At 41.4% G+C, this 26,501-nt stretch overlaps 1 protein-coding gene across 1 annotated transcript in view; it reads right to left on the bottom strand.

Annotated features, from left to right (window-relative positions):
* LOC132328407 (ras and Rab interactor 3-like) overlaps window positions 1-23,760 on the bottom strand; it is a 156,823-nt gene extending 133,063 nt beyond the window's left edge. Inside the window, exons 1-2 of the mRNA XM_059848227.1 lie at window positions 23,437-23,760; window positions 21,004-21,114 (exon numbers count right to left, since the gene is read on the bottom strand). Coding sequence (XP_059704210.1) covers window positions 21,004-21,114; window positions 23,437-23,593 — 268 coding nt within the window. The 5' untranslated portion in view covers window positions 23,594-23,760. The remainder of the gene's footprint in view (window positions 1-21,003; window positions 21,115-23,436) is intronic.
* Window positions 23,761-26,501: the final 2,741 nt, after the last annotated feature.

Genomic DNA, 26,501 nt, shown 5'->3' with positions numbered 1-26,501 from the left:
AGCAGAAGGTAGAACCCTAACAACATGCTTAAATGCTCTCCTGAATTAGGGCCATAATTTAATTATCTATTGCATGAAATCAAGCTGGCAGCCAATTTTGAAATATTTCCTTGAAACATCCACAGATGTAGATTTATATGATTAAGTTCTTTTAGATTATTTAATGAGGTTGCAAAAATGCACTAATAGTAATTCATTACTTGGAAGCTTGTGCTGTTGGACTTATGGTTACTAAGGCTGCCTGCTTAGTAGAACATGGAGACAGGAAAATACATATCTGTGAAAAAATGCCACCTTCTAAACATTTTACTTAAGGGCAATTTTCCTTTATTATCTAGAGTGTTCTATCCAGGCTTTATTTGTATCCACCTGGGATGACACCTATTACCCACTAGCAGATGCAAACATTGCAAACACTAACAAGATGTTCACATGACAAAAAACAGCTCCATATTCTGCTCCTGCCTGGATCACTCACCACACATGGACATTTTGGTGACAGCAGGCACGTGACACCACAGGATCTCCCACCTGGGCAAATCAGCCTTAGGGGATTTTAGACAATTATGTCAGAAGAACACAGAATCACAGAAACCAGGCTGGGAGTGAACCTGAAGGATCACCTGGTCCAACCTTTTCTGGCAAAAGCATGGTTCAAATAAGATGTTCCAGCATCCTGTCCAGACAAATCTTAAGTGTCCAAAATTTGGGAATTCACCATTTCCTTGGAGAGATTCCAGTGGCTGATGGTTCTCAATGTGAAATATATTCCTCTTGCATGCAATCAGCATGTCCTCAGAGGTAACCTTTACTCATTACTCTCATCTTTTCCACAGGACTCCTGGTAAAAAGTGAGTCTCCATCATTTTTCCAGTCACCCTTTAAATACTGGTGATAAGGTCTTTTCTAAGTATTCTTTTCTCAAGTCTGAACAAACTCAGTTCTCTGCTCCTTTCCTCATGTAGCCAGCTTCTCAGCCCCTGGATCATCTTCGTGGCCCTTTTCTGGACCCTCTGCAGCCTGTGCACAGCTGTTCTTTTACAGCTGAGATCAAAACTGAACAAACTATTCCAGGTGTTACCTGATAACCACTGAGTAGAGCAGGATAGTGACGTTTTTACCTCTGTTGCTGATGCCCTTGCTGATTAAAACCAGCATCCTGTTGTCTTTCCTTTTCCACAGCAGTGCACTGTTCATGCATACAGAGCTTGTTCACCAGGATCCCATTCCCAGGTGCCATTCCACAGAGCTGCTTGCCAGTTGGTTGCATCCCAGCCTGTGCTGCACTCCTGGATTATGTTTTCTTAGGTGCAAAAACCTAACACATGGCCTTGTAGAGCTTCCAAAGGTTCTTCTTAGCCCATGCTTCCAGCCTATCCAAGTCATCCTGCAGGGTGGCTCTCCTTTCTCATTGTCCACTTCCCCACTGTTGGCATCATCAGCCATCTTCACCAGGGTGCACTTGATCCCATCTTCCAGGTCACTTATGAAGATACTAAAGTGTTGTCCCCAATATCCCAGGGGGACCTCATTTGTGACAGACTGCTGGTTTGAAAAGGAGCTCCTTATCCCAACCTTGCTGCTGCCTGCCAGCCAGTTCCCCACCCACCACACAGAGCACTTCTCTAGACCCCAACACATCAGATTCTCTAGGGGGAGGCAGTGGAAAACCACAGTGAGAGCGTTGGAGAAATCCAGGTAGACAATGCCTGCCACAAGCCTTACATCAGCCAAACAGATTACTGCTTTGTCATGGAAGAATGACAGAGTTTGTCAGGCACAATTTGCCCTAGGTGAAGCCCTGCTGTCTTTTCCCAATTGTGTGCTTCATCTGACTTGACAGCCTCCAGGGAGATTCATTCCACAATTTTCCCAAGGACTCAAGTAAGACTGATGTGTCTACAATTTCCTGGATCCTCTTTTAAGCCCTTCTTGTAGAGGGGATGACCTTTGCCTTCTCCCAGTTTTCTGGGATGCCCCCTGGTCTCCACAACTTCTCAAAGATTATGGAGAGTGGCCTCACAATGACATCAGCTAGTTCCCTTAACCTCAGGCAGATACTGTCAGGGCCCATCGATTTGTAGGGGTGAAGCAACATGGCTTGCTCTTGCCATCTTGTCTCTCAGAGTTCAAAATAAGGAGTTCTTTCCCTAAGAAATCCATATTTAACAAGTGCTTTAAGGCATACAATTTACATACAAGTGTCCAAAATCATAAAAGTAATGCTGACCACTGAGTGTCTGCAAAGAACAGGCTTGGTTGCTGTTCCAAAGGTAAGAGGACATAATGGAAATGTTCTCCTATGGCAGAGGAACATGGCAACAAGCACTGCTCTTGAGTGTGTCTACTCAGGTACTGTACACACTCCTTTATATTAGTTTGGCTGGCCAGAAGAATTTCAATTTCCCGTGCTACAGTGCACCCATCTGACTGAGACTAGGTCGACTTGTTTTTCACAGAGGGGAGAAGAGAACAGGGTAGGGCTACAAAGACTATAAAGAAAGGAAACAAAGTATTTCAGCTTTTATGTTCAACAAACACATTCACTCACATTAAAAAAAAACCACACACACTAATATTTGTTTTCTAGTCAAATACACTCAAGCAGAACATCCCTACTACTGAACAGACAGAACCATGCCAGTATTAATACATGGGCCTGGGAGGTGAGGGACATTCCCCCAAAAGGGAGAAGATAAACAATTGAACGTGAGGGGGAGCTGTGAATGTAGAGGGACAGAGGCACAAATGGCACCACATCAATTTCTTGTGATAGACCATTTTCCTTAGATTTCCCATAAAAACACTCTCTCAACTCCTCTAGTTAAAGAGATCCACACTAAAGTAAGTGCCCCAAGTTTATTACAGGTTACATTCTTTGGATGGAATAAGCATTACTATGTGTGCCTAAAAATTGTGACATCTAATTACTACCTACTCAGCTGAAAGATACTTTGCAAGTGAAACCAGTAAGTAATGAAGCATGCAGAAAGCCTATAGTCCACACATATTAGTGACATTCCACACAGGAGCTAGTGATAATGTACAATGAGAATATGACTGGGAATTAATTAAATACATAAATAAAAAATACATAGTATGAACAAGATATATAATGCTGCTACTGACAGATCATGTGTGCATGCTCAGAACAACAAGAAATCACTAAAAAATCCACTCAAAGGTAGACTGGTTAGAAGATAACCAGTAAGATGATGGATAGTACAATGTCTAAGGCACAGTCTCAGCTTCTGTAGACTTGGCCTTCTGAAGAATTGAAGCTTTCAGTGCGGTTTCAATCACAAGAGAAGAGAACTGAGCTGCAGCCTGGGGCAGTGAGCAACAGCAGTGCTGGTGGCTGGGCTGCCTGACTAAAGGAACCTGCGTGACAGATTTGGTGATGAGTGGCATTTAAGGAGGGAGTAAGCAATGCCTACTTGGTGAGAAAAGTAGATTTAGAGCACTCTATATTAAGAATGCTTAGAAGATGAATTGCCACTCTGGAAGAGCAAGGAGAGAACAAGAGTCCTAAAATATTTCTAGTGTCCAATATGAGATCCAAATCCTGGCAGAAAGCATCAGCTGCCATTTTTAAATCACATTCTGCATATGGTGATGGTGACAGTATGCACAATATCCTAATTCTTACTTCCTAAACTTCCTCCCTCTAATATATATATGTATATATATATATATATGTAATCAAAAAGAAATGAATAAAGGAAATGTCCAGGTATATGACACATCTCTTGTCACTTACTCTTATGAGACAGACTAGTGATTGCTGCAGCAACAAATGAGACAGCAAAATGTCATTCAAAGTCACACATACACAAATTCTTCTAAAAACACAGAAGAGTCTCTGGAAGACAGCAACTCACAAAAACCTAAGATTAGTCAAAGCAAAATGAAAAGTCATGGACAAAATGCAAAGGAATACAATGCAACAGCAAAGAAAGAAGTTGGTCACATTTCTTTCTACCATCTTATCCGGGCCATTACCAAAATGTGCTTAAAACTGTGTCTCTGGAAATTGAATTTCATTCACATAACACACAAAGGATGCTTTAGAACAGAAAGGTGAGACGCCAAATTCATCTATCAGTGCACAAGTCTTTTGGGATGCTTGTCTCCACTGAGAATAAATATGGTGGTCTACAAGGCCATCAGTCTCAATTTTAAACAGTTAATGTCACTTGCAAGCTACTCTTACTATAAACAGCCAACATAATATGCACTACAGGGAACCAAATTTTTAATGGGAAGTGCTCACTACTGTCTAGAGAGTCAAATATTCAATAGGTAAAGAAAAAAATTCAGCAACACTGTCATCACTGTTTCTGAACATGTGAATATTATTTAAAATTTGCAGCTAAAATAACTATAGCATAAGATGTGGTATGTAATTTGAAAGGTCTGTAACTTAGTCATTCAGTTTTTCAAGGAGGAGTTATTTGAAATGCAATGTTCTATTTGAGAAACAATTTAAGTGTATCTTGGGTATAAGACAACTGCCTAGTGTCAAGCCTTCTGTGGTTATGACTGTATTTCTGTTGTAGTACTCTGCAGCTTTCATTACTTTAGCATAGCATTTCTGTCTAAAGCACAAAACTTCACTGCACATTTGTGAGACATAAAAGTATTTTTAGGCCAATTCCACAAATGAGGTCTGAAACAGAATGAGATGAGCACGACCAAATCTTGGGCTAAACCAGGATTAATACAGAACTTGGGGAAATAAAGAAATTATCCAGAAAGTTTGCATTAGCAGACACCTGTCCCTGGAGGAAGCATAAATAAAGCACCTCCCTATTTATCTTGCAGGTTCCCTAGGCTACTTTCAGCTGCACAGAGCTACTACCTTCCTGCAGGGAAAGAGAAAACTGTTCTACCTGAGCAACACTACACTCCACTAGCAAGGTGAAACAGCACTGAAACAGAGAGACTAGATCAATCAGGGGCATTCCAAGCGCTCCTTACACATCTCAGTAAGACTGAATCCAGCAGAAGCCATTCTTACTGTGGCCATTTTAATTTAAAAAGTTAAACCTAAATCCTTCCACTTCCAGACTACTTCTCTCACACCTCACTGGTCACTAATTCAAGGAAGTATCACTTCCCTAAAAAAACCCAAAAGATACAGACTGTAACTATGTCAACTACAGTCCTAAAGTTGATTCATACAGCAGAACACTTTTGTATCTTTGCACACTTACTAGTAAGTCTGTCCAAAATTAGTGAGAAAGTGTTGCTAGCAAGGCAAAACAGCTCCACGGTTCCCAGCCTGCCCCACAAGTAGTGCTAACTTTTGAACATGAGTTTTCTGCTACAGCCAGAGACTCTTGCTCTCTGCTGCTTTACTGTCCCTCATCTGCTCCTTATGTCTACTGTGAAAGATTCTGTAGCAAGGGCAACTCATCCACTTGCCAAAAGTTCCTTTTGTGTTCAAAAGTCCTCACCAAATTTAGTGGACACCCTGTGTATATAGGGGTTTGGAGGCCTACATAATTTCAGAAAGAAAATACAGTTCTTCTAAAACACAGCAGAAAGTTTTATTTAACTTTTCCCCTACTGCTGAAGTGCCAAGATACCCAGGTACCTAAGGATGCACTTGGTGACATTGCCAAAGACATCCAACTCCAGCTGAAACCCAGACAACTGAGCACATTTACTCCAAAAACTTCATAGAGAATCTGTCTACGCCTAAGTACTGAGGTCCTGAAAAATCCCACTCTACATCCCATTTCCCTTTCCTGTTCAAGGGAGTTTTCCTTACTGACTTTTATGAGAATGGAATCTATCAGTTTTCAGTAATATACCCAGTTATTTCACTGTGGGAGATTTTCTATGGACAGGGGTACAACTCACACTACAAGAACATTTTGCTTTATTGCACTGCCAGTATCTGTTCCACAGCTTTGGATGCACAAAAATAGGTGAAGAAATTAAACCTTAAGGATGACACAGTGCTTTCAGACCGCATAGAACACTTTCTAACGTCATCTGGCACTTTTCCACAGGCCAAGGACAACAAACAGCCTCAAACACAGAGATTTACAGTTTCTGTTTTACCACCCAAAGTCATCCAACAAGAATTCAAGGTACTTCTGAGCACTAGACAGCACAGTAAGATCAGTTTTCATCATTTGAGAGGGAAACACTCCTAGCAATGGTTACTTTGCTTTCCACCAGACAAATTAGTTTCACTGTGATCTTTTCAGATGTATAACACATGAATTTTAAGCTGGTTGTAAAAGTCCACAGAAATGCAATTTAGCATCTTCCATCTGTACAGATTTAAACACTCTTCTAGAAAAGCAACTGTAATAGTTTTGAAATGTCCTTTCCCTTGGTTCCCTTCCTTCATCCTCCTTACCTATACTAACAGTTTTGATGACACGGATATTTCAGTATTTAACAATGAAACTGAGCACATCAATGTTTCACTATACAACTAATGGAGGAAATATAAACACCTGACAGTAATTATGATTTTGTCTGACTTAATATCAGAGCAGCTCACTATGTAAAATTACTAATAACCTTCACAGACTGCTATGTAGTCCTATCATGAAAGAAAAATGATTTCACAGAAAATTATGAGAAAACTGACTTTTTTCTCTTTATAAGGTACATTAGTAACATGAATTAAGAATAATGTCTGAGAATGCCAAAAAAAAGGATATTTCTCCCAGCAGAATTAAGATTTTAATACTTTGCCTTTGATCTGAATTACACAGTATTCTTTAAATCCAAGAGCACAAAATTCCAGACTTCCGTAAATAACCTGAAGCCTGCTAGCACAAATCTGCCAACTAACAAATCCCTCTTCATCTCTCCAAAGGCTGCATTTTTAAAGGTCATTAGATGGTCAGCTCCCACTCTAGATTTACAGACCATGTAAATATAATAGACAAAAGACATATAAAATCTCCATTCCCCATTTTGAGTAGCAGTGCTTCCTAAGAGCATATCATCCCTCAAGTAAATCAGAGAAGCTACATGCAGGTAATATTCACAGACAATAACAGCAAGATCCTACCTTTTACACTGGCTAAGGCAGTGCTGAATTTGCTGTGTTTGTAGGGGTCCCACTGATGTGAACAATGGCCTAGGTAGAGCACAACACCAAAATATTCCTCTAAAAAGAAAAAACCCCAACAAACTCAAACCCTTTGATTTCTGCCTAAGGCCCTGTTTTGTCTGAAACATGAATGATCCCAATGGATACTCAAGGCATTGGAAAGATCTCAGTTCACAACAAGATCAACAACTTCAGGTCAATTACATGTTCAGGGTTAAAGTTCTGCATAAATGCTGTACTAAATCTGAACATTGGCTCAAGTGAGCTAAGTGAAATCATGAATTAGATCCACCTTACTTAAAAATCTGCCCTTCAAACCAAAATGAATGCACTGTAGTGTGGAGTGTTGCAACAACTTCCAGTTCCAGACAGCTTTGTCCAGAAGCAGAAACGGTCCCTCCAGCTACTGTTGTGTGTGTGCCAGTACCTCAATCCCAACACTCCACTCCACATTTTTGGTTTCAAAAAGTAGATCAAGAAAATACAAATAGAACAAAAAAAAAATAACCAAGGGCCTAAAGTAAATAAATACAAACATCTAAACCCAGACACACATTCAGATTAACTTTGCAAGTTTGGATTATTCCCAGAATACTGAAGTGTGATCATGTTTGCATGGGTCATTTCACTTCAGCTCTGCCTCCAGCCTGTCCTCAACGCTATGTGGGAGGTTTACACTAATCAGCTTTTTCTGAAGTTTAAATTGTAGCATCACATCAACAGCTGTTACACAACATCAAGAAATAGGAGCTTGTGCTGATTTATGAAAGCCAACCCGGTGCTATTTTCAAGCCTCTGAATTAGCAAATATTTTTCCCCATAAAATTATTCAACATTATCAAGTTAAATATTATAGTTAAGAACTAATAAATACAGTGATGCATGATGTTCTAAAAAGCCAGAGTTATTTTACAGTTAACATTAACTTACCAGCAATTAATACCTTACAACACTAGGATATTCTCACAGCTTTAATTATGTGCTTGAAACTTCATTTATTGGAGAGTGAAGGCTTTTCCAAAAGGGAGAAAAAGTACACCATTTTCCCAAGTTTGTTTTAAAGAAAACCAAATGATCCAAATTATCCTCTTGAAAAGCAAACACCATACAGCTCAACAGCCAGTAAAGCCAAATTCCAAATTCCTACTCTTGGATTTTGTTACTTTGCAGCTATAAAGGTGTCTGGCACTCACAGCAGCATCTGAAGGAACACCTACGGCATTTAAGCCTTTTACATTTCTTTGAAAATCTTTCAGATAACAGAATTTTTCTCTAAAGGAAAAATAGGGGGGAAAAAACCAAAAGAGAGAGAAAATGAAGTCAAACATGTGTCTAGTCAAAGCACACATGTATTCACGTATCAGTCTTCAGAAAGAATCAAAACATAGTGTAACTCTTGTTAATCTCATAATTGCAAGAGGCTTTTACCCATGGCTGTTAAATAATACGATCCAAATGCCTCTTCAAGATTAAGTATATAAAGGCACTGTGCAACTAAAATAGCAAGACACCAAAGGGTATGCTACACTATTTGCATAAAGAAGAGAATGATTACTACTGTTTCCTTAATATTGAAGTACATTTACCAGCAGAATATAAATGCATTCTTTGGAAACATAATGACTGTAACTTTGAAATTTTACTCCTGTAATGCCTAATGTGATTACATTACTTTAAAACAAGCAATCTATTTGCTTTTCCCATATAAAACATCCATTTTACAGACAGAAAAGAAGGAAAGGTACTTTTGCAGAGGAAAAAAAAGAAATAATCAGAGCAATGAACTGAATAATCTGAGGGCAAGAAACAGGTGCCTCATTGACAAGCTAAATCATATTTACACTTATTCTAAATCAGAATTTATATTGTGTCACCTAAGCAGTTGCAAATCTACCATTGGGAAATCCAAGATCATCTTCACACTCTATGGAGAACAAGGCTTGCTACTTTGAAGATGCTTTCCATGTTCAGAGCCCGATCTAAATAGGTAATATTTGTAGAAGGAATAGAGGTCAAGGTTCCCTGCTAGTGTTGAATTATATTTTTGCTCCCTGGGGAATAAAAAAAGATTTTTTTCTGGAGTGAAGGAATATAAGGTTAAGTTGCACAGAAATTCACTGCAGCAGGCACAGCTAGAATTGAGGATTTTCTGGTCCCCATATCACACTGAAACATTGGATCTCAATCTCTTGCAGTAAAGACTGGTGTATAAGGTTATTGTGCAGCTCTGTACATTTCATGTCAATGCACAGAACTACCAATTCTACTGCTACTGTAACAAAATTGCCATTAAAACAAGAGATTTACAAAATATCTATTACTTACAAAATGAGATGCAAGATTTTGTTGTAAAAACACTCTAAATAAGACAAAGAAAAAAACTCTCTCCACTTAGTACTTGGTGACTGAACTTAGTCTTGTATACAAAACAGATGATAATCTGGTTTCTTATAACAATGCTCAAGATCTCAGTTTGGGGTGATGTCTGTAGGCACTCCAGAATCAGGACATACCACCCTATTACAGAGCCCAGTGAGATGTCACAAGCCTTAGCACAGACAGGCACACAGCCAGTATTGTCCAACACAGCCCTTTCCCCTCTACCCTTTGGATATAGGAGGTTCTCATCTCTTGCACGAGTTATCAGACGTGCAGCCTCGCACAGCTGAAAACCCTTTGGAGGATGGAATTACCCACAGAGCTGAGCCCTTGCAATGAAGTATCCTCAGAGGTTCCTCAGAGCTGAGCTGCAGTGCTGAATTCACAGTGCAGTCTGGAGTCAGCAACGCAGCACGACCAAAATATTTGGAATTTGTTGCTGATTGGAAGGAGGAATTTCAGTTGTAAAGATTACAAATTTATTTGTAAGAAGCATAAAGTACATACATCATTATTCCCATCTCACCTGTAATTTCATCCAAGAATAATAGTAATGCTAGTGGCATTTGTGTAGTATTCAATCCAGCAACAGGTAGAATGAAGGAGAAAACATCGAATTTTGAAAGTCTTCAACAAAACCAAAAGGTTCTGGAAATAATTTCATGTACTCCACCAAATCTGAACCATTTCAAAAGCCACTGAGCTTATACAGAAACTTCTTTAAGACACAGAAAAGCTTGTATGATATGGCCAACAATCCTTTTTCAAAATAACATCTTTCTTACATGTGCAAATTGGTTTTGTACCTGTATCTAAGGAGCAACTGGTGAAACACTGAGTAAAAAGAATTTCACAAGTAGTTATTTAGCAGAGACTTAATCATTCTTTAGCCAGTCTGCTTTTTTTTTTTTTTCTTTAAAGTAAATTAGAGTCCAGAGTGCAAAATGGGTATTGTGACTGCTTCCAGCTGCAAGTACTCCTTTCAACCTAAGCAATTTGAGGTTTTGCTGCCTCCTAGACCACAGGCAATCCAGTATTATTTTGACTTTCAAATCCCCCCTAAGACAGTAGAAAAATAAAACTGAGTTGGGTGACCAGGCTTGGTGCTGTTCAGAAGATAACAGTGAACCAAGTTGACTAATTTCCCATTACCAGTCTGCTGTCTTGCAGAGAAAGCAGCCCAGCTACAACCTTTAATTACCTAAGCAGTACTTACTAAACTTAGTTGCCCTAAATATCCACAGATTAAAGCAGTTCTGGAGATGATCCCAGATAGTCTTTCCAAGTAAGAACTCCCTCCTCACGTGCTATTACTAAACAGTCCTGTACAACCAAATAACTATAGTAAACACATACGGTATTGAAAACACAGTTGATAACTGATTACCTTCAAATCTGCAGTACATATTCTGCACTCAAAAGTCAATTGCCTTAATAAACCCTCCCCTCACCCTCCATGAAATACAAAAAAAATTATTTTCAAAGAGCTTTGAGTCAGGCACAAGCAGAGGTTTGTTCACACACGACAAAATACTGCTGACCATTTTCTTTCCTTTTTCACCCTGCAAGCAGCAAGAGATCCTCATTTCACTCCTGGTAGGGCAACAGAGTGTTGGCATTTTACACAGTCCCTCTCACACAGCCGTCCCAAAAAGAATTCCCAGGTGGCAGAAACACCACCACAGCAGACCTGCAACCTCCCTAGCCACAATGTTTTATCTCCATTCCCTGTGGAGAGCAGTTGGCCCAAAGATGGGTCAGCCAGGAATGTACTCACCCTCTTCTATGGAGCAACTAAGAAGATCTATAAATTCCAAGACTTCTTCTCCCTCTATGTGGAAGACATGAAGAAATCACAAGTGTTCTGTAGTGCAGCATTGAGCTACCAGTTTTAACTAGCTGGGAAGTTCTAGTTCTTTACTTACTGTGAAAAGTTGTATCTTTCATTTTAATAAGCACAATAAAATGTTGTGGTGTGAATCATGAGCTGACCAGGAAGGAGTGCTGATGGTGGCACTGAGCTCCAGAATCAATGAACTTAATATGGCTACAATTTATGATTATGTGGGGGGGAAATGGAGCTCAGCTACTGACCTTCTCTGCAGTCTTTGGGTAAGTCACTCTGCCTTTTTTCAGTCTTCTTTTCATTGTTCATTTTCATTAGGCACTCTTGGGGACTACCACTGCATCTCATAACAAGGACAGACAGCACTATAGCTCTACAGGACTCCCCACCCTCAACTAGCAAAACATCACTGAAACAGGACTAATTATTATGCTAGCTTTGACTTCTTCTCTGTCTAGCCAATCCTGGCTGGCCAGTTTCTCAGAGCACTACAGTACTCATGGCTCCTCAAGCAAGATTCAAGAAAAGAGAGAGTGATCATATTCCAGATAAGCTTCTCTCACCTTCTGCTCTGGAAGTGTCTGCACAAAAATGACAAGAAAAGGTAAATGGACACTGGAAACATCTCAAAGTGTCAGTGCAGGTAAAGGAAGCAGACAAAGGATAGCAGCAACAGAGAAGAGCAAGACTTGCAATAGGCTACAGAAGGAATGAAAAAGCCTTACAATTTTAGGCAACAGCAGCCAAAGATCCTATGGAAGGATTAAAAACACATAACATAATCAAGTAAAGAATGCAACCTTTACACAGGCATGAAAAGTAAAGGGAGAACATTCTTAGCAAAGAACTAAACCAGAAATATCATTCCACCATCCAGCACTAAATCTGTAGGGCAGAGCCTCAGCTGCTGTAAACTGTCATGGCTGTATTGATGGTAGATTTAAGGGAGCACAGATAGGCTCCCTGAGGCTCCAAACAACTGCTTCTCTCAGAGAGTCACTTTTGGTCTAGGAGCTCACAAAACTCAAAGCACAAGCTGATTCACAGTAAATGGGGGAGTGGGTAACAAATCTATTCTCCACGTTTCCGTCAATTTAAACTTCTAAATACAAATTTCATTCAAAAATTCCTTTCCAGAAGCTTAAATGTTTCCCACCATCTGCGAATCTCTTACATCTTGCTATTATAAGGTTTAAATACCTTTGAATAGCAATAGATTCAATCACATTGCCCTCAACCCACTAAACAACTGAATGCATCATATGCAGGGGAAAAGTAATTCATCAGGTTTAGGCAATCTCGGAGAATTTTCCAGCAAGCATGTATGGAAACTGAACAGGCAAAGTCTAAATTATCCTCTTCTTGCTTACAGGAAGGCACGTTTACCACTGTTCCTCACTATGGGTAGATAATGTCACCCTCAGCACTGTTAATGTAGCACCTGTTATTAACATTAAACCATTAATCTCAGGTTGAAAAATGAAAGAAACAATTGGCTGACAACATACACATGGTAACCTGCATTCCAGCTGAAGTGTTTGCTCTGCTGTACTTCCACTTAGCAGTAGAGTTCCAGCAGGAGTTGATCTGACTCAGTTTCTAAGGCTAGTACAATTTCTACTAGAATGTCTTCAATGTCTGCCGACTTCAAAGAATAAAGAAAACCACCACTCTTTACTGCCTGAAAGTCTTGCTTCCTGCCTCCCTGTTGAACAGGACTGATGCCAGCTGAATTGTCAGCAGATCCATACAGTATTTTCAGCCTGCTAGGTGGGTAACCACTTCTATTCTGCAAAATGTCACTGGCATAACGAATGCAAAACTAAATACATATAATAAATTTTTGTAATTTCACAAAAAGCAATTATAAAGGTTCTTATCAGAAATATTAGCAGAACAAAGTTTACAACTAATCTACTGTAATTTCTTGCACAACCAAAATCAAACCTCTCTCTACATTTTGATTTTTCACTCTGTTTCAGCACTTTCTCTGCTTACTACTTCCCAGGGCTACCTCTTTGCCTCGCAATTCCCAAGATTCTCCCATGTTCCACCATCCCAATTCAGTCTCCCTTCATTCACATGTCTCTTTCATCTATCCTCCAACTCCAGGATGCCTGACAGGATAATCTTAGTCTTTTTACCACACAGTTATAACCCCCAAATTTCTCTATCCCTCTTTCAGCTCCTGGTGACAATCTCTCATCTCCAGGTGCTTTTCACACTCTCCTTCCCTGCAGCTCAGTTCTGCTGGAGAGTTTTGTCTGAATCCTCCTTGGACACTGGTGGTCCAAGTGAGACTGATGAAACACTGAGTGCGGAGATGTAGAGATGAATCCAACATTTTAGCATCTGTCAAGCAGCCCAGAATCTCATAAAGACTGTGCTAGGCCAACCCCTGCAGTGTGGATTAATGCTCACAGGCTGATTTACAAGGCCTTTTCAACCCACTTCCTACAACAGCAAAGTCAGGTCTGGGAGCAGCTGCACATCATACAAGGCAGGACAGCAGCGCTCTCAGTCTCAGCTGCGGTACAAGGTGACACAGAAATCAAAATTGCCATGGACAAGGACAGGTACATTTAAACACAGCTTTTATACCAACAGCACCATTTGCTAAGTGGGAAATGGAGCACATATCTACAAAATGGTCTGACTTCCCAGTCATTCCAGAAAACATATCCAAATACACACATATTATCTCCCAATAAGGTGAGTCAGTCAGCAATACCATGGAGAGTTGCATGTCCAAGTCTTATTAACTTTGATTTTGAAATCCCTAACTCAGGATTTTGAATATGCCCAGAATGAAATGTAATTAATTTGATTTCCACACCACATCACAGAACAACTGAGGTTGGATGGACCTTCAGGAGGTCCAAACACAATTTTTCCAGGAGCCTAAATCAAAACTGAGATATCTGGACTTGATTCAGTCATGTATTTCCTCTTTGACCTCAGGCCAACAATTTACATAGTTGCTCTCTGCCTGAGTTGTCTGCAGTTACAGAAAAAGAAATGTTGCACTATTAGTACATTAACATCTGACCAATGCTTAGGTAATGTGGTTTCAAATACAGGCAAATCAGGTATCTAAATATTAGAGCTGGGCTAATACAGGGAACTTGAGATCTTAGTCTAGTACTCCAGAGCATTTAGTCTGGATGTTTCAGGTATGAACCTGTGTTCACAGACATTACATTTAGTTCTGAAGTGGCTATATTTTAAAAATTTTGATTTTTGTGTCAGGCCTTCTTCTTGGTTCCAAACCAACTTTTTGGAACTTTTTAGCTTGTAAAAGTCCTTATCCACAGTGTGTTTCAACTGAACCCAAGCCAATTATAAATAAATCTGAGCCAAATGAAATAAAGATTATATCAAGTAGTATTTTTACTAGGTTTAAGAATATACAGTAACATAAGAAAATACCATTTAATATGTTTAATTTGCCTTTGTTTACTACATTTCAACATGGCATTTTAGTCAGACCTTAATTTACTGTGTGTTAAACTGCCTCCAGCAAACTTGACACCTAAACCTGGCAAAATGGATAAATTACCCTGGAGTTCGTTTTCAGTTCTCAGCTCTCCAGGGGATGCTGCTGGCAGGTTGAGTCAAAGCACAGAGAAATGTTTGTCTCACTTCTTTCTAGTATTTTGGATGACAGTTTTAATACACTGCTAGAAAATGAACAGCTCAGAAAGAAGGATGATTATTTTTCAAATTTTATGTTTAGTCAAAGCACATTTCCTACACTGGTTCACAAAAAAAAAAAAAAAAAAAAAAAAAAAAAAAAAAAAAAAAAACAGAAACAAACAAAACAATAAACAAACCAACCAACCAAAAAACCCCAACACAAAGAAAAACCCCACCACTCTTCCCAGCTAACTTCAACTACACCTACCTGCACAACCATTTAATACTCACACCCAAAGGCCATGCAAAGATGTCAGAAGTTCAATCTCAACCTAGGTGTGAATTCTGATCTAGGAGACTTGGCAGTCACAGAAGAAAAACTTGCGATAACATGTTTGTCATTTGCCATCAACTACCCCACTAAAAGTGGTTTTAAATTGTCACACATCTATTTTCCCCAGAATCAGAAGCCATACAAATGAGATCATAATCAATAAAGTTTACCACTCAGCATCTACGGGAACAAGAGGAAGTCTGGAATCACTGGGTGAGGGGGAATAACCCAAAGCAGACCCAAAACAAATAAAACCCCACAAGCACATGACAAGTGGCTACAGAAACAAGCTACATGGCAGCTAATTAGTAAGTCTTTTAACTACATAAATAAATACACATTCACAGGACACTGCATCTATATGTTCTGTGAATACTATATGCATAAAGCAACTAAGAAATTGTTTCTTAAACCTTTCTTCATTTTCATTTCCTTTTAACCAACATGAAAATAGAATGTCTATGGCTGATAACTTTCCTGGTCTTTGAGGGCATAACACACTGGAGTAACAATATATTTAAATCCATATGCATGCACTATCAATAAATCTATCATACTACAATAGTTGCACATATTCTGTGCATCAAGGCAGAGAGGAAGTCTGACTAATATGCACATGGGGAATATTTGCAAATAACAGAACACAATAATTGTCTCTAGTATCTCAATGAGACCATGGTCTTTCTGGGCTAGGTTTTGTATGAATGCATAGTAAGAGCATATGCAGGTCATGCTGAGCTTACAAATTCAGGCTGTTCATGAAACTAAGGTTTACAACGAAATTATTAATACCACATCCTTAAAAGTAGATGTCTGAGGAATTCATCCCTGCTACAAAATGGAAGTTTGATCTAGGAAAGATCATGAGCACATTGTTTAAAAGAAATACATATTATCACATCATTTAAAGAAAATTTACATCAGGACAAAATTATATATTCCACCAGCCTTTATCACTCTAAGTTTGTGATCTTATAGATGAAAGCGACTATAAGGATTAAGGAAAAAAAGGATACATCAATCCAGCATGCTAAGAATTATGCATTTTATATAAGCACAGTGTTTGTTAAATACAACTTATGGAAATCAATAGTTCCTATAGTGCCTTTACTACAAGTGTACAAGAAATAATGTTTTCTGCCCCTTTGGAAAATTGCTTGGAAGAGTCAGTCCTTTCTTCTGCAGTCATCATTGATTTTTGTAGGAAAAAACAGCAGGCTCTTGTTCTCTCTATGGTAGGCTAACAAAACTGTCTAAGACTTCTACAGTTTCTCTACAATGCTTAACACCTTACGTGAGTCCCCAAGGTTACAACTAACTGTGTAAAATATACACAGACTTAATGACTTTGATCCTGACTCAGAACTCACACACATGCTACTGGGAAACACACTTTACTGTAGAGGACTGATTCTTTCTCTCTCACTGCAGGTACACAAAGCATTGCTACAATGTGCCTTTTAATGCTAAATTAAAACTGCAGCATGGCTCAGGAAGAAATGCTAACCCTGTCTTTCCCCCAATCCACAATTCATCTTTACCCAATAATAGCAATGGAAAGAGCACATTTGAACCAAATTGCCACCTATTTAAAATCAGTGTAGTTCATGAACTGTCCATGGTCAACAAATTACAGTCAAGAAAATCCCACTGCCTTTCTGTTTCAAGGCCACTCCCTAAATAGTGTCAGAAGACAATGGAAATATATTCCCATTTCTAATTCACAGGGAAAAAAATTCTACCCATATACAGGGATTACTTGAAAATATTCACAACAGCAAAGAGTCTGGATCAGTTTGTTAGCAGCCTGACATGCCCCAGTGGAGGCACGTGGTAAGAAACATCATGACACCCAGTCACCCCACCTTGTATGAGCCCTGGAAATGTTACTTGGAGTTCTGGAGGACATGGAGTCATGGGAACATTCTGAAACAAGAGGCAAGCCATTGGAGCAGAGAAGCTACAAATCAGACTTTCTGGGCAGATGGCACGGCAAGCTAGCAGGCTGATGGCAGATGGAAGTGAGAGCTTGGATACGGCAAAAAAATCGGTTGCAAGCTAATGAGGTATGTTAAGATGCTAGAGACAACCACTCTTTTCTGATCTCTCTGCTTCAAGTGAGGGTCAGGTCAACTCCTCCTCCCACAGAAATCTACCCAGAGCCATGAAGAAAAGGTAGGATGGTTTCCTTCCAAGAGGAAGCCATCCAGAGAGTTACTCAATACCAAATAAATATACGATTCATAATTCAAAAATCCCAGGCTCTCATGAAACTTCTGAAGTCCAGAGCCTTCTACATACAACCTATAACCCTCTAGCCTCCAGGACAATATAAAGACAAGTATCTTATCAAAGCAGAGAAGCTTTCAAGAATGGGGAAGTTTAAAACCAGGAATGATTAACAGAAAAATGCTACAGAACGTGTTAACTGGGGTGAGTATTTGGACTCAGTCCAGACTAGAACCAAGGTTGGCTTGGTGCTCCCAAGGCTTTACCTCTTTCCTGCAGCTGACCTACAGTTCCTTCACTGCTATGGGGTAGAGATCTACAACAATCTATAACTCTTCATGATTGCAGAATACTACTATCAGAAAAAATGTGGAGCACCTCTTAAGATGTTCATGATTATCATTCCTCTAATACCAAAACCTCAGCTTTTCGTCTCTAGTTACATACACACACATATATGTATTTTCTGGATCTCTTTCAGACTCCTCTGGTCCTTTTTAAAGCAGCATTGCCGAGACTTAAGCATTTTTCCTCTCCTGATACAATGTCCCAGAAACATTATCAATGTTTGCAGAAGAACATGACACAAAATTATCTACTTCAGCAAATGAGACTGATCTAAAACAGTGTCGATTATGTGAGCTTCTAGAAGATAGGAGCTCTCACCATCTTCTAGAAGCTTACAGAGTTTTTATCTCAAGATATATTACAAAGGGTGAGCCTTTCTTGCCAGTGTCATGAAGTGCAAGGATCTCATGGTCTTATAAACTCCTATAGCTGCCATTTCTAACAACTGGGATTTTTTTTTCCACTCACACATTAAGTAAGAAAGTCACGTGAAGTGGTAAATATATTAACTCCATCGAAAGCCTTTGGGAAAAGGGAGGTAAAGCTGAAGACTTGTCTGGGAAGCTAATGAAAAGGGAGTACAGCAATAACACAAGGGATTAACAGGCTCTCAGCAAGAACCTGCATTTCTCAAGGTACTATGAAATTCTTGTATCCTAAAGACACACATAAAAACATCCACACAACAAAAGAAAACTGCTGTATACCATACACACAGCCACGCATTTGTATGGCCCCTCATGCTCAGAACAGACACAGAAATGACACAGGTGAGAGCAAGTACAATCTCATAAAGGAGCCCACAGGGAACTGTGTCTTCATATTCCAACTGAAAATCCACACTCTCACCAATCTTCCATGCAATCTCCATCAAGTCTCCTGACTTTCCTGGGACTTCTGTCTCTGTAGTCCTGTGATTACACAAGCTACATTCCCACAGAGATGAGCTATATTACTTGCTCCTTTCTGATAGGCGTCCCATCATTGCTACCTTCTCATTACACGACAAATCTCAATCCCTGGCTACCAGACAAGAATGAAAAAAAATATAGAAAAATAGCAAGTCAACATCCCATACACTAAAAAACAAAACAACAAAAAACAAAGCCAACAAAGAACACTGCCCCAAATCGACAGAAGTTGTTACTGAGCAATAACAATAACGGCCTCTTACAGACCCACTCCTGACCCACAAACACCAACTTCAGCTCATGTTCCCTTTATTTGCAGCTTACATCTAGTCACTCCTACAGCATCTCAATTCCCCCTTCAGCTGCAGAAGATACACAGTGATAAGCAGTACATAACTGCAGAATAACAGGAAGTGATTAAAAATGCTACAACTGCAATCCTGTAAATCTGTGTTCTAACTGAAGAAACACTTTTTAAAAGAAAGGCTACTACCATTACTGTGACCAGAAATTATTAATTTAATGCAAGTCTTGTGATATTTTTCTTAAACTTCAGCATCCTGAGGCATATTTGGGCATCCCCTGTGTCCATCCATCTCTTGTGGTTACAGAGAAAAGTGCACCTCAGAGACCTGAATTTCAGAAAGCACATCAAAATGACCCAGCTGTATTTATCTATTCCAATTGTTCTTGAAGTGATCTTATGACTTTAGAAGAATGGAGGAAGCTGAACTATTTGTTTTAAACATGTGCAGAAGTCAGTATTGCTTCTAGGATTCCAATTCACATGCAAGCATGTTTTTGCCTTGGTCATTTTATCATATAATTGTGAAAAAGTTCGCATTCATGCTAAATGGAAGTCTCCACCAGAACTTTGACAGGTATCTTTCTGATCTAGCTTCTATAATTTCGTGGCCTCCATTGCCTTGACTCCAAGTGTCCTGACAAGTATGTGCTCAGACAAGATCTCATTGATGTAGCCACATGTACAGAGGAAAATGAAAGAGGAGTGGGAAAGAATAGTATTTTTGACTATTCATCGAGAATCACTAGGTGTTTCCAAAAGGTCCTTTTTTGTTTGTTAACGACTTATTTCTTGTTTGTTAACAACTTTGACAGACAAATCAAGAGCATCATAATGTTACAGATGCAGAACACAGCAAACCGACCCACAAAGTTCTTAACAAAAGAAGCTCTTGAACCTCAAGAGGATACAGTTAAAACTTCTGGACACACACACTTTGAACTATGTTCTTCCAGTCCTCTCTCAGGAGTGTATAAGCACACTAGTGATCCTCAGTCTATAGAACTGGCACCTCAGTATCACAACAAACATCTAAGTGAGGGCAGGAGCACTGCTCCAAACTCTCCTAGTGCCTGGGGCTGACAGCGTCCCAGAACTCACGCTGACACTGCTGGCGAGAAGGAGCACACTCCATTGCTACCACTGAGTTTATCAAAGAGTCACATTAAAAAAAAAAAAATCTGAACTTTAAATTAACTTGGCTAGTGCCATTGGCAAAATGTCTCATCTCCCACACACCATAAACCACAGAGAGGCAAGGAGAGAGAGAAAGGAAATACACACTGGAAAGACAGATGGGAAGATGAAAGCATTGTGGACTAACAGTGATACTAAAATGCATCATCTATGCCTGCCCTCAATCAATTCTTTTTGCTTGGCCAAGATAGACATCCTGAAGTAAAATGGATTCCAGGGTTTCCATATCACTTACCTCATCAACTCCCTCCACACAACATAAATTCCTACTCTGAATACACAGTTTATCACTAAACTAGCAAACCATGATTAACTGTGTAGCAGCAACGAACATAAATCACTGAGCTCAAATGTCATCTAAAACACTGCATGTTTAGCTACCCATAGTTTTAAGAGGAGCACACCTCTCATGACTTGTGCAATACACACACATCAGCTGGACAGAAATTAAGAATCACTGCAGGAACAAAGCTACAGAAATTGAATTGTTGGCATGCTAGTCTCACAATGACCCTAAACACGCCCATAACTGAACATATTACCTTTTGCCTTTGATACACAAAATCGTGTCACTATGTAACACAGTAAACCTCATTTCTACACAGAACAGTCCTGATTTCTTGGGGTCTTTTAAGTTTAACACTGATGTTTACACATCACTGCAGCTTGGTCATGACAAAACTACCCCATACATGTCAGGAGCTTATAGGACATTACAAAGTTTTCCCATTTTACCAGGCTCTGTACAGTTCTTCTCTTCATGTGTCCCATTAGGTGATGCCATCAACCTTCTATTCCTCCATATTCCTGATATAATGCTTCTGTCTGCAACAGCTGATTCTTGGCCTATAATAAATAAAAAGACATTATGCCCACTAGCACCAATTTTTTCCTGTATTATCCCAGCTGGACTATAGGTGCCCAGTAACAAGGAGCATAGACAGACCATCAGAATGCAAACGGGGCAAAATCCAAGGTGTGACTGGAGCACATGCCAACAGACATGTGCTCCTAGCTCCAAAGGGTGAAGCTGGGCACCATATCTGAGCTGTTGGCATGTTCTGGCTATCAGAGCTACCAAAACACTTGGCTGTGACCCACAGCAGGAAAATATTCTGCAGCAAGCAAATGCTGAAGCCTGTACCTGTGAAAGTCAACACTTGCAGCTCCTATAGATGAAACCAGCACAGCTATGCTGACATGAGCAAAAAATCACACTTCCATTTAGTCATCTGTACTTGCACATATTACATTACTGCTTTCATGAAAAAATAAAAATGCATATGGATATGTTCCAGTTACATTTTAGTTTCTTCTGAACTTTTCAGTCTTGGGTATGCTTAATAATATCAAACTATTCATAATTCGTCAAAGAAAATGGAAATCGCACTGAATTCTCATAAATCTTAAAAAAATAAAAACTTTTTTAGAAGTCAATGGAGCTTTTACCAAAATGCATCTTCCAGAAGCATTCTCAACAAAACCTGTAAATAGAGCACAGGAGCACTTGGGAGATCATGGGCCATATGCAATTATAATAATCAAAGAAAGAATAGAACCCCTTAATTAAACCACTTCCACCTCAATCTTATCCATTTCAAATGAACATATTGTAATAACAAAAATTCTTCCTTGGCCAATTTTAGAGTTTATACTGTCATCATGTAATGCCTGTGTTTTCTTAGTGACTCCTGAAAAAAAGAAATCTAGTTCGGAAGTTAGTTTTTCCAGAGTAAAATATTCTGAGCCACAATTATAAGAAACATAGACAACAGATGGTCAGTGTTTATGATAATATGTACTGTAAATTAGCCAGCTGGAAAAAACCCTACCTGATGCAGCATACTATCAAAAATTAGGTTATGAAGGATTTAGATGATAACCCAGGAGATTAAAAACTTTCATTAGTCATGACATTTTCCATGTAAACCTCAAAAAGTTGTGGAAAACAACAAATGCAACAAAAGCAGTCCCTCAAGCTATGCAAACATATTCATACCCCCATTACTTGTTTCCAAGTTGAAAGTTTTAAGATGAGCAATATGTTAATATGGTCTAAGACACCACATTCTTATATGGATGGCTTGTTGCCATCCTAGATACAGCTCAAACAAGTCAGGCAATAATTTGAGCACAAGAGCATTACAAACTATGACAAGTTTCAGCAGATTTTTCTTCCCTAAAGCACACATTTGAACTTCACCTTTAATTTAAGCAGATGACCCATCCTAACTGCACTGAAATCTGAGTTTCTTATATTAAATGTAGATGCTTAGTGATGGGCTTAGTCGATTTTGTTCTTAAATCTTCGAGGACTGTTGGCAGCCCTACCTAGAGACCCAAGTGCTGTCCCAGCAACCTTAGACCTTGTATTTGAGGGATGCGAAGCATATTGCAGGATGAGGGCCTGAAGCTGCATACTTACAGCCCAAACTGTGCCAGCAGGCACAGGAGCAAATGGGAATGATATGGTTAATTATAAATGCACCAATTTATCAATACTGCACATGCACAAATGATGCAAAAGACTCTGTTACAATACTCTCTCTATAAAACCTAAGATGAGCACCGTTCCCAGCCTAAAATGCAGAATTTTCTGTCAAATCTATGCTGTAACGGGGGGACAGGTGTTAGGGTGCGTGTGAGATTGAGAAAAGAAGCAGCTATAGCTGATGGAGGTGTACAACCTGAAGACAAAACGAAAGGCAGCCCGAAGTTGCAGAGGGAACCACAGGCGGCTGGAGAGAACTCCACTCTGATGCTACGGCAGGGGGGAAACTCCTCCAGGGCCGCTCGGAGGCACAGCGCTGCCCCGCGATGCCCGGTCAGCTCCCGACCCGAGGGGCGCGGCGAGCGCGGCGCCGGGGAGCCCCGGACGAGCAGGCGCCAGCGGCGCATCTTCCCCCTCTCCCGGGCAGCTTCCCCCTCTCCCCGGGCTGCGGCCGCGCATCCGCCCGGCGCGGGGCTTTCTCCCGAGGAACCTGCGCTGCTCCCCCGCCTCGCCCGCACGCCGGGGCATTTCCAGTGGGAGACCCCAAACGGGAACAGCCACCGCCGCCAGACCCCGACAAACCCGGCAGCCCCGGGGCGGCTGCAGCCCCCCGGACCGCCCCGGCCGCCCGCCCGGCCCTGCCGGGGTCCGCCGGTCCCGCCGCCGCTGCCACTCACCCGCTCTGGAGAGCAGGCTGGACATGCACCAGGCGAAGAAGAGGATGGCGCAGATGAAGCCCAGCTGCTGCAGCAGCATCTCCCGCCTCTTACGAACTTTCCTCAGTATAAGCAGCATGGTCTTCGGAGGGGCGAGCGGCGTCTCCTCCAGCTCCATCGGAGCGAGCGCGGGCGCCGAGGGGGCGGCCAGTGGGTCGGTGGGAAAGCGGGGATCACTCCCGGCGGCTTCCCGCGGACGGCTCCATTTCGGTCGGGCTGCAGCGCGAAGATAAGCCGATACCCAGGGCCTCAGGTCGGCAGCGGCGCAGCGGAGGGAGAGGCAGGTGGCGGCGGGCGGGGAGGCGGCGGCAGCCCGGAGCCGGGGGGAGGCGTCGCGCTCAGGGGCCGGGCCGAGTCCCGCGCCCCATGGCCGGCGGCGGAGGAAGCGGCGCGGCGGCGCCCCGCGCTCCACGGGCAGCGGCCGCCCCACAGCGCGCCGCGGGCTGCGAGTCAGCGCCGAGGGACGGACACATCCATGCGGCGCCCTGCCCGCCCGGCCAAGTTTGAAGTTTATCCCTTTCCTCCCGCCCTCCCCCGCCGCCAGCCGTAGGCGGCAGGTGGGCGACTCAGCCGCCGCGGTGACAGCAGCTGCCAGCGGGCTCTCAGCCCCGGCGGGCGGCTCGGCCCCTTCTCCCCGCCCTCTCCCGCAACTTTCTGGGTGCTCCACCGGCACCCATGGCAACGCGCATGTGCCCTTCCCCACCGCCGGGCCGGGGGGAAGGCATTAACTGCGAAATTAATCCTTTTCCCCACACGGCGCCGGAATGCCCGGCTCTCGGTGTCGCGTTTGGCGTCGCTGCGCGGAGGGGAGCGGGCAGCGGTAGGTGCCGCCGTGCAGACGTGCGGGCCGGGGCCGGGGCCGGGTGGCCTGAGGGGCTGCAGCGCGCTGGAACGCGGGCAGCGCCCCGGGGCTGGCGAGGAGCACCGGTGGCTCGGAGCTCTTCCACCTGTCTCAGGAGATGCCTTTCAGGATGGGCTTCCATGGGGAGAATGGTGCTTCTGCGCGCAGTTTGCGCTGCAACGAACGCGGGGTGCCTAGGATGGCAAATTAATGATCCATTTTGTGGAATGGTGGTTAGTTCTAGGCTGTACCACTGAGATTTCTTTTTTTTTAACTAAAATTTTATGTTTACATTAATTAAGTGGTTACTGTCAGCCAACGAGTCGTGGGAACTTCCTCCTACAGCGCACGCAGCGGTTCTGTATTCCTCCCAGAAACGCATGGGGAAGCACATGTAGACAAAACGGGATTAACTCATCTGATCTTCCTTTTGATACAGCATTTGGTTTACGACAGAAGGCCTTTCAGGTGGTTCCCTCTGGATCATTGTCTATATTCTTCAGAACATACAACACATATCTGGCATTGTTTGTCATGGCTTCATAATTATAATACAAATACCCACATAAACAAATAATCACAAATAAAATATCACCAATTCTCTGTTTTCCCATCATTCAAATGTGTTTTCTAGTTTTGCTTGTGAATTCTATCCACTATAGTAAGATGCAGAAGCACAAGGCTCAGGATGCTCTGGTACACACTGCATGTGAAATTGCTCTGGATTCATGCTGAAGACTGCCAGTTGTCTCAAGTGCAAAAGGCATTACTCAAGCTGGAGAGCCAAAGAGGAGCAGTGGTGTGGGTGTTGTTGCTTCTTTACATGCATGTAGCTACAGAAACTTGTGTTTCTTAACTGTCCAAGCTCCATGGGCACCTAGGCTCTTGTGGGCTTTTGACTTTCTGATTTATATTGAAGCAGGAAAACACGTCAGAAGATCGGCACTGAGACTTGCTCCAGTCTCTTCTCTTTCATTCCCTTTATAGCTACTGAGGTAACTGTGAGAGCTCTTGCCTACTACACAAAAAGGTAATAGAGAAGCTTACAAATCAGCTTATGTCTCTTGATTTCTCTTCATGGCAAGATAGGAAATCTCAAAGTTGAACCCAGAACAGTGAAAGCTGTCCCTGACCAGAAGAATTTACAGGCTAATTAGACACAGAGGCAATGGAAGCCGAATAAAGGCAACAGAAGGTCTGTAATCAGCACCTTTATTTATAGTGGACTTGTTTTTTTAATTGAAGATCTTTAAGCTCCAGTGAAGGTGATGGTAGGCCATGTCAGTAGAGATGCCACTTTATACCCTGTCAGCTGTTGTAATAGATGGGAGGTAATTCTTCACATGGTTTTCCATCACCTCTTTTCTGGGGCTAAAGCCTGCCCATCCACTCAAAGTGGCAATGCAAATATTAGTCTGCTATCCCCTTTTTGTGTGTTTAATGAGAGTTGCAGTGCTGACAAGACTGTTGCTTTCTGTGTAAAGATTTTATCTAGCAATAGAAGGATGGTGACACTGGAGGAGATTGCAGAGATTTGTTCGGTTTTTAGTAAAATAACTTTATAATCTGCTTAGAATAATAGAATCATTAAGGTTGTAAAAGGCCTGTAAGATCATCAGTTCTAGCCCTTAACCCAGCAATGACATATTCACCACGAAACCATGTACCCAAGTGCCACATCTACACATTTTTTGAACACTTCCAGGGTTTGTGATTCCACCACTTCCCAGGGCAGCTGGTTCCAATGCCTGACCATTCTTCACTTCTAAGGGCTTCAAAGAGGCTGTTCTAATGGCTGGGTCTGTTCCCACAACTGATGAAAGTTGCTTGTGATTTTTTATGTTTACTGTGTTTATTTACTTATTTATTCTTTACACTGAAGACATTTTCAAAGCCATGGCACCCCTGATCAGAAGAGGTATTGATATTAAGACATGCGATGACAAGTTTGCCACAGCTGAGGTGAATTTGTGTCTGGAGTTGAGGCTGTCATTCACAGATATTCCATATTTATGTCAATGTGTTGTTTACCATTGTTAGAGGTCCTGAGTTTCACATGTGAGGGATTTTCATTAATTCTGTCGGATCCTATGAACATCACATGGATCAAACCAAAGCACATGGTTAGTAACAAGAATGCAGTTATAATATTGCCTGTTTTGAGCTTTTTCCTTTTCTTGGCTGT

This window comes from Haemorhous mexicanus, chromosome 6 (assembly GCF_027477595.1).
Source record: "Haemorhous mexicanus isolate bHaeMex1 chromosome 6, bHaeMex1.pri, whole genome shotgun sequence".
In the NCBI taxonomy this organism is placed as follows: Eukaryota; Metazoa; Chordata; class Aves; order Passeriformes; family Fringillidae; genus Haemorhous; species Haemorhous mexicanus.
Note: the sequence above shows the minus strand (reverse complement) of the source record. Positions and strands in the feature narration are given on the sequence as shown.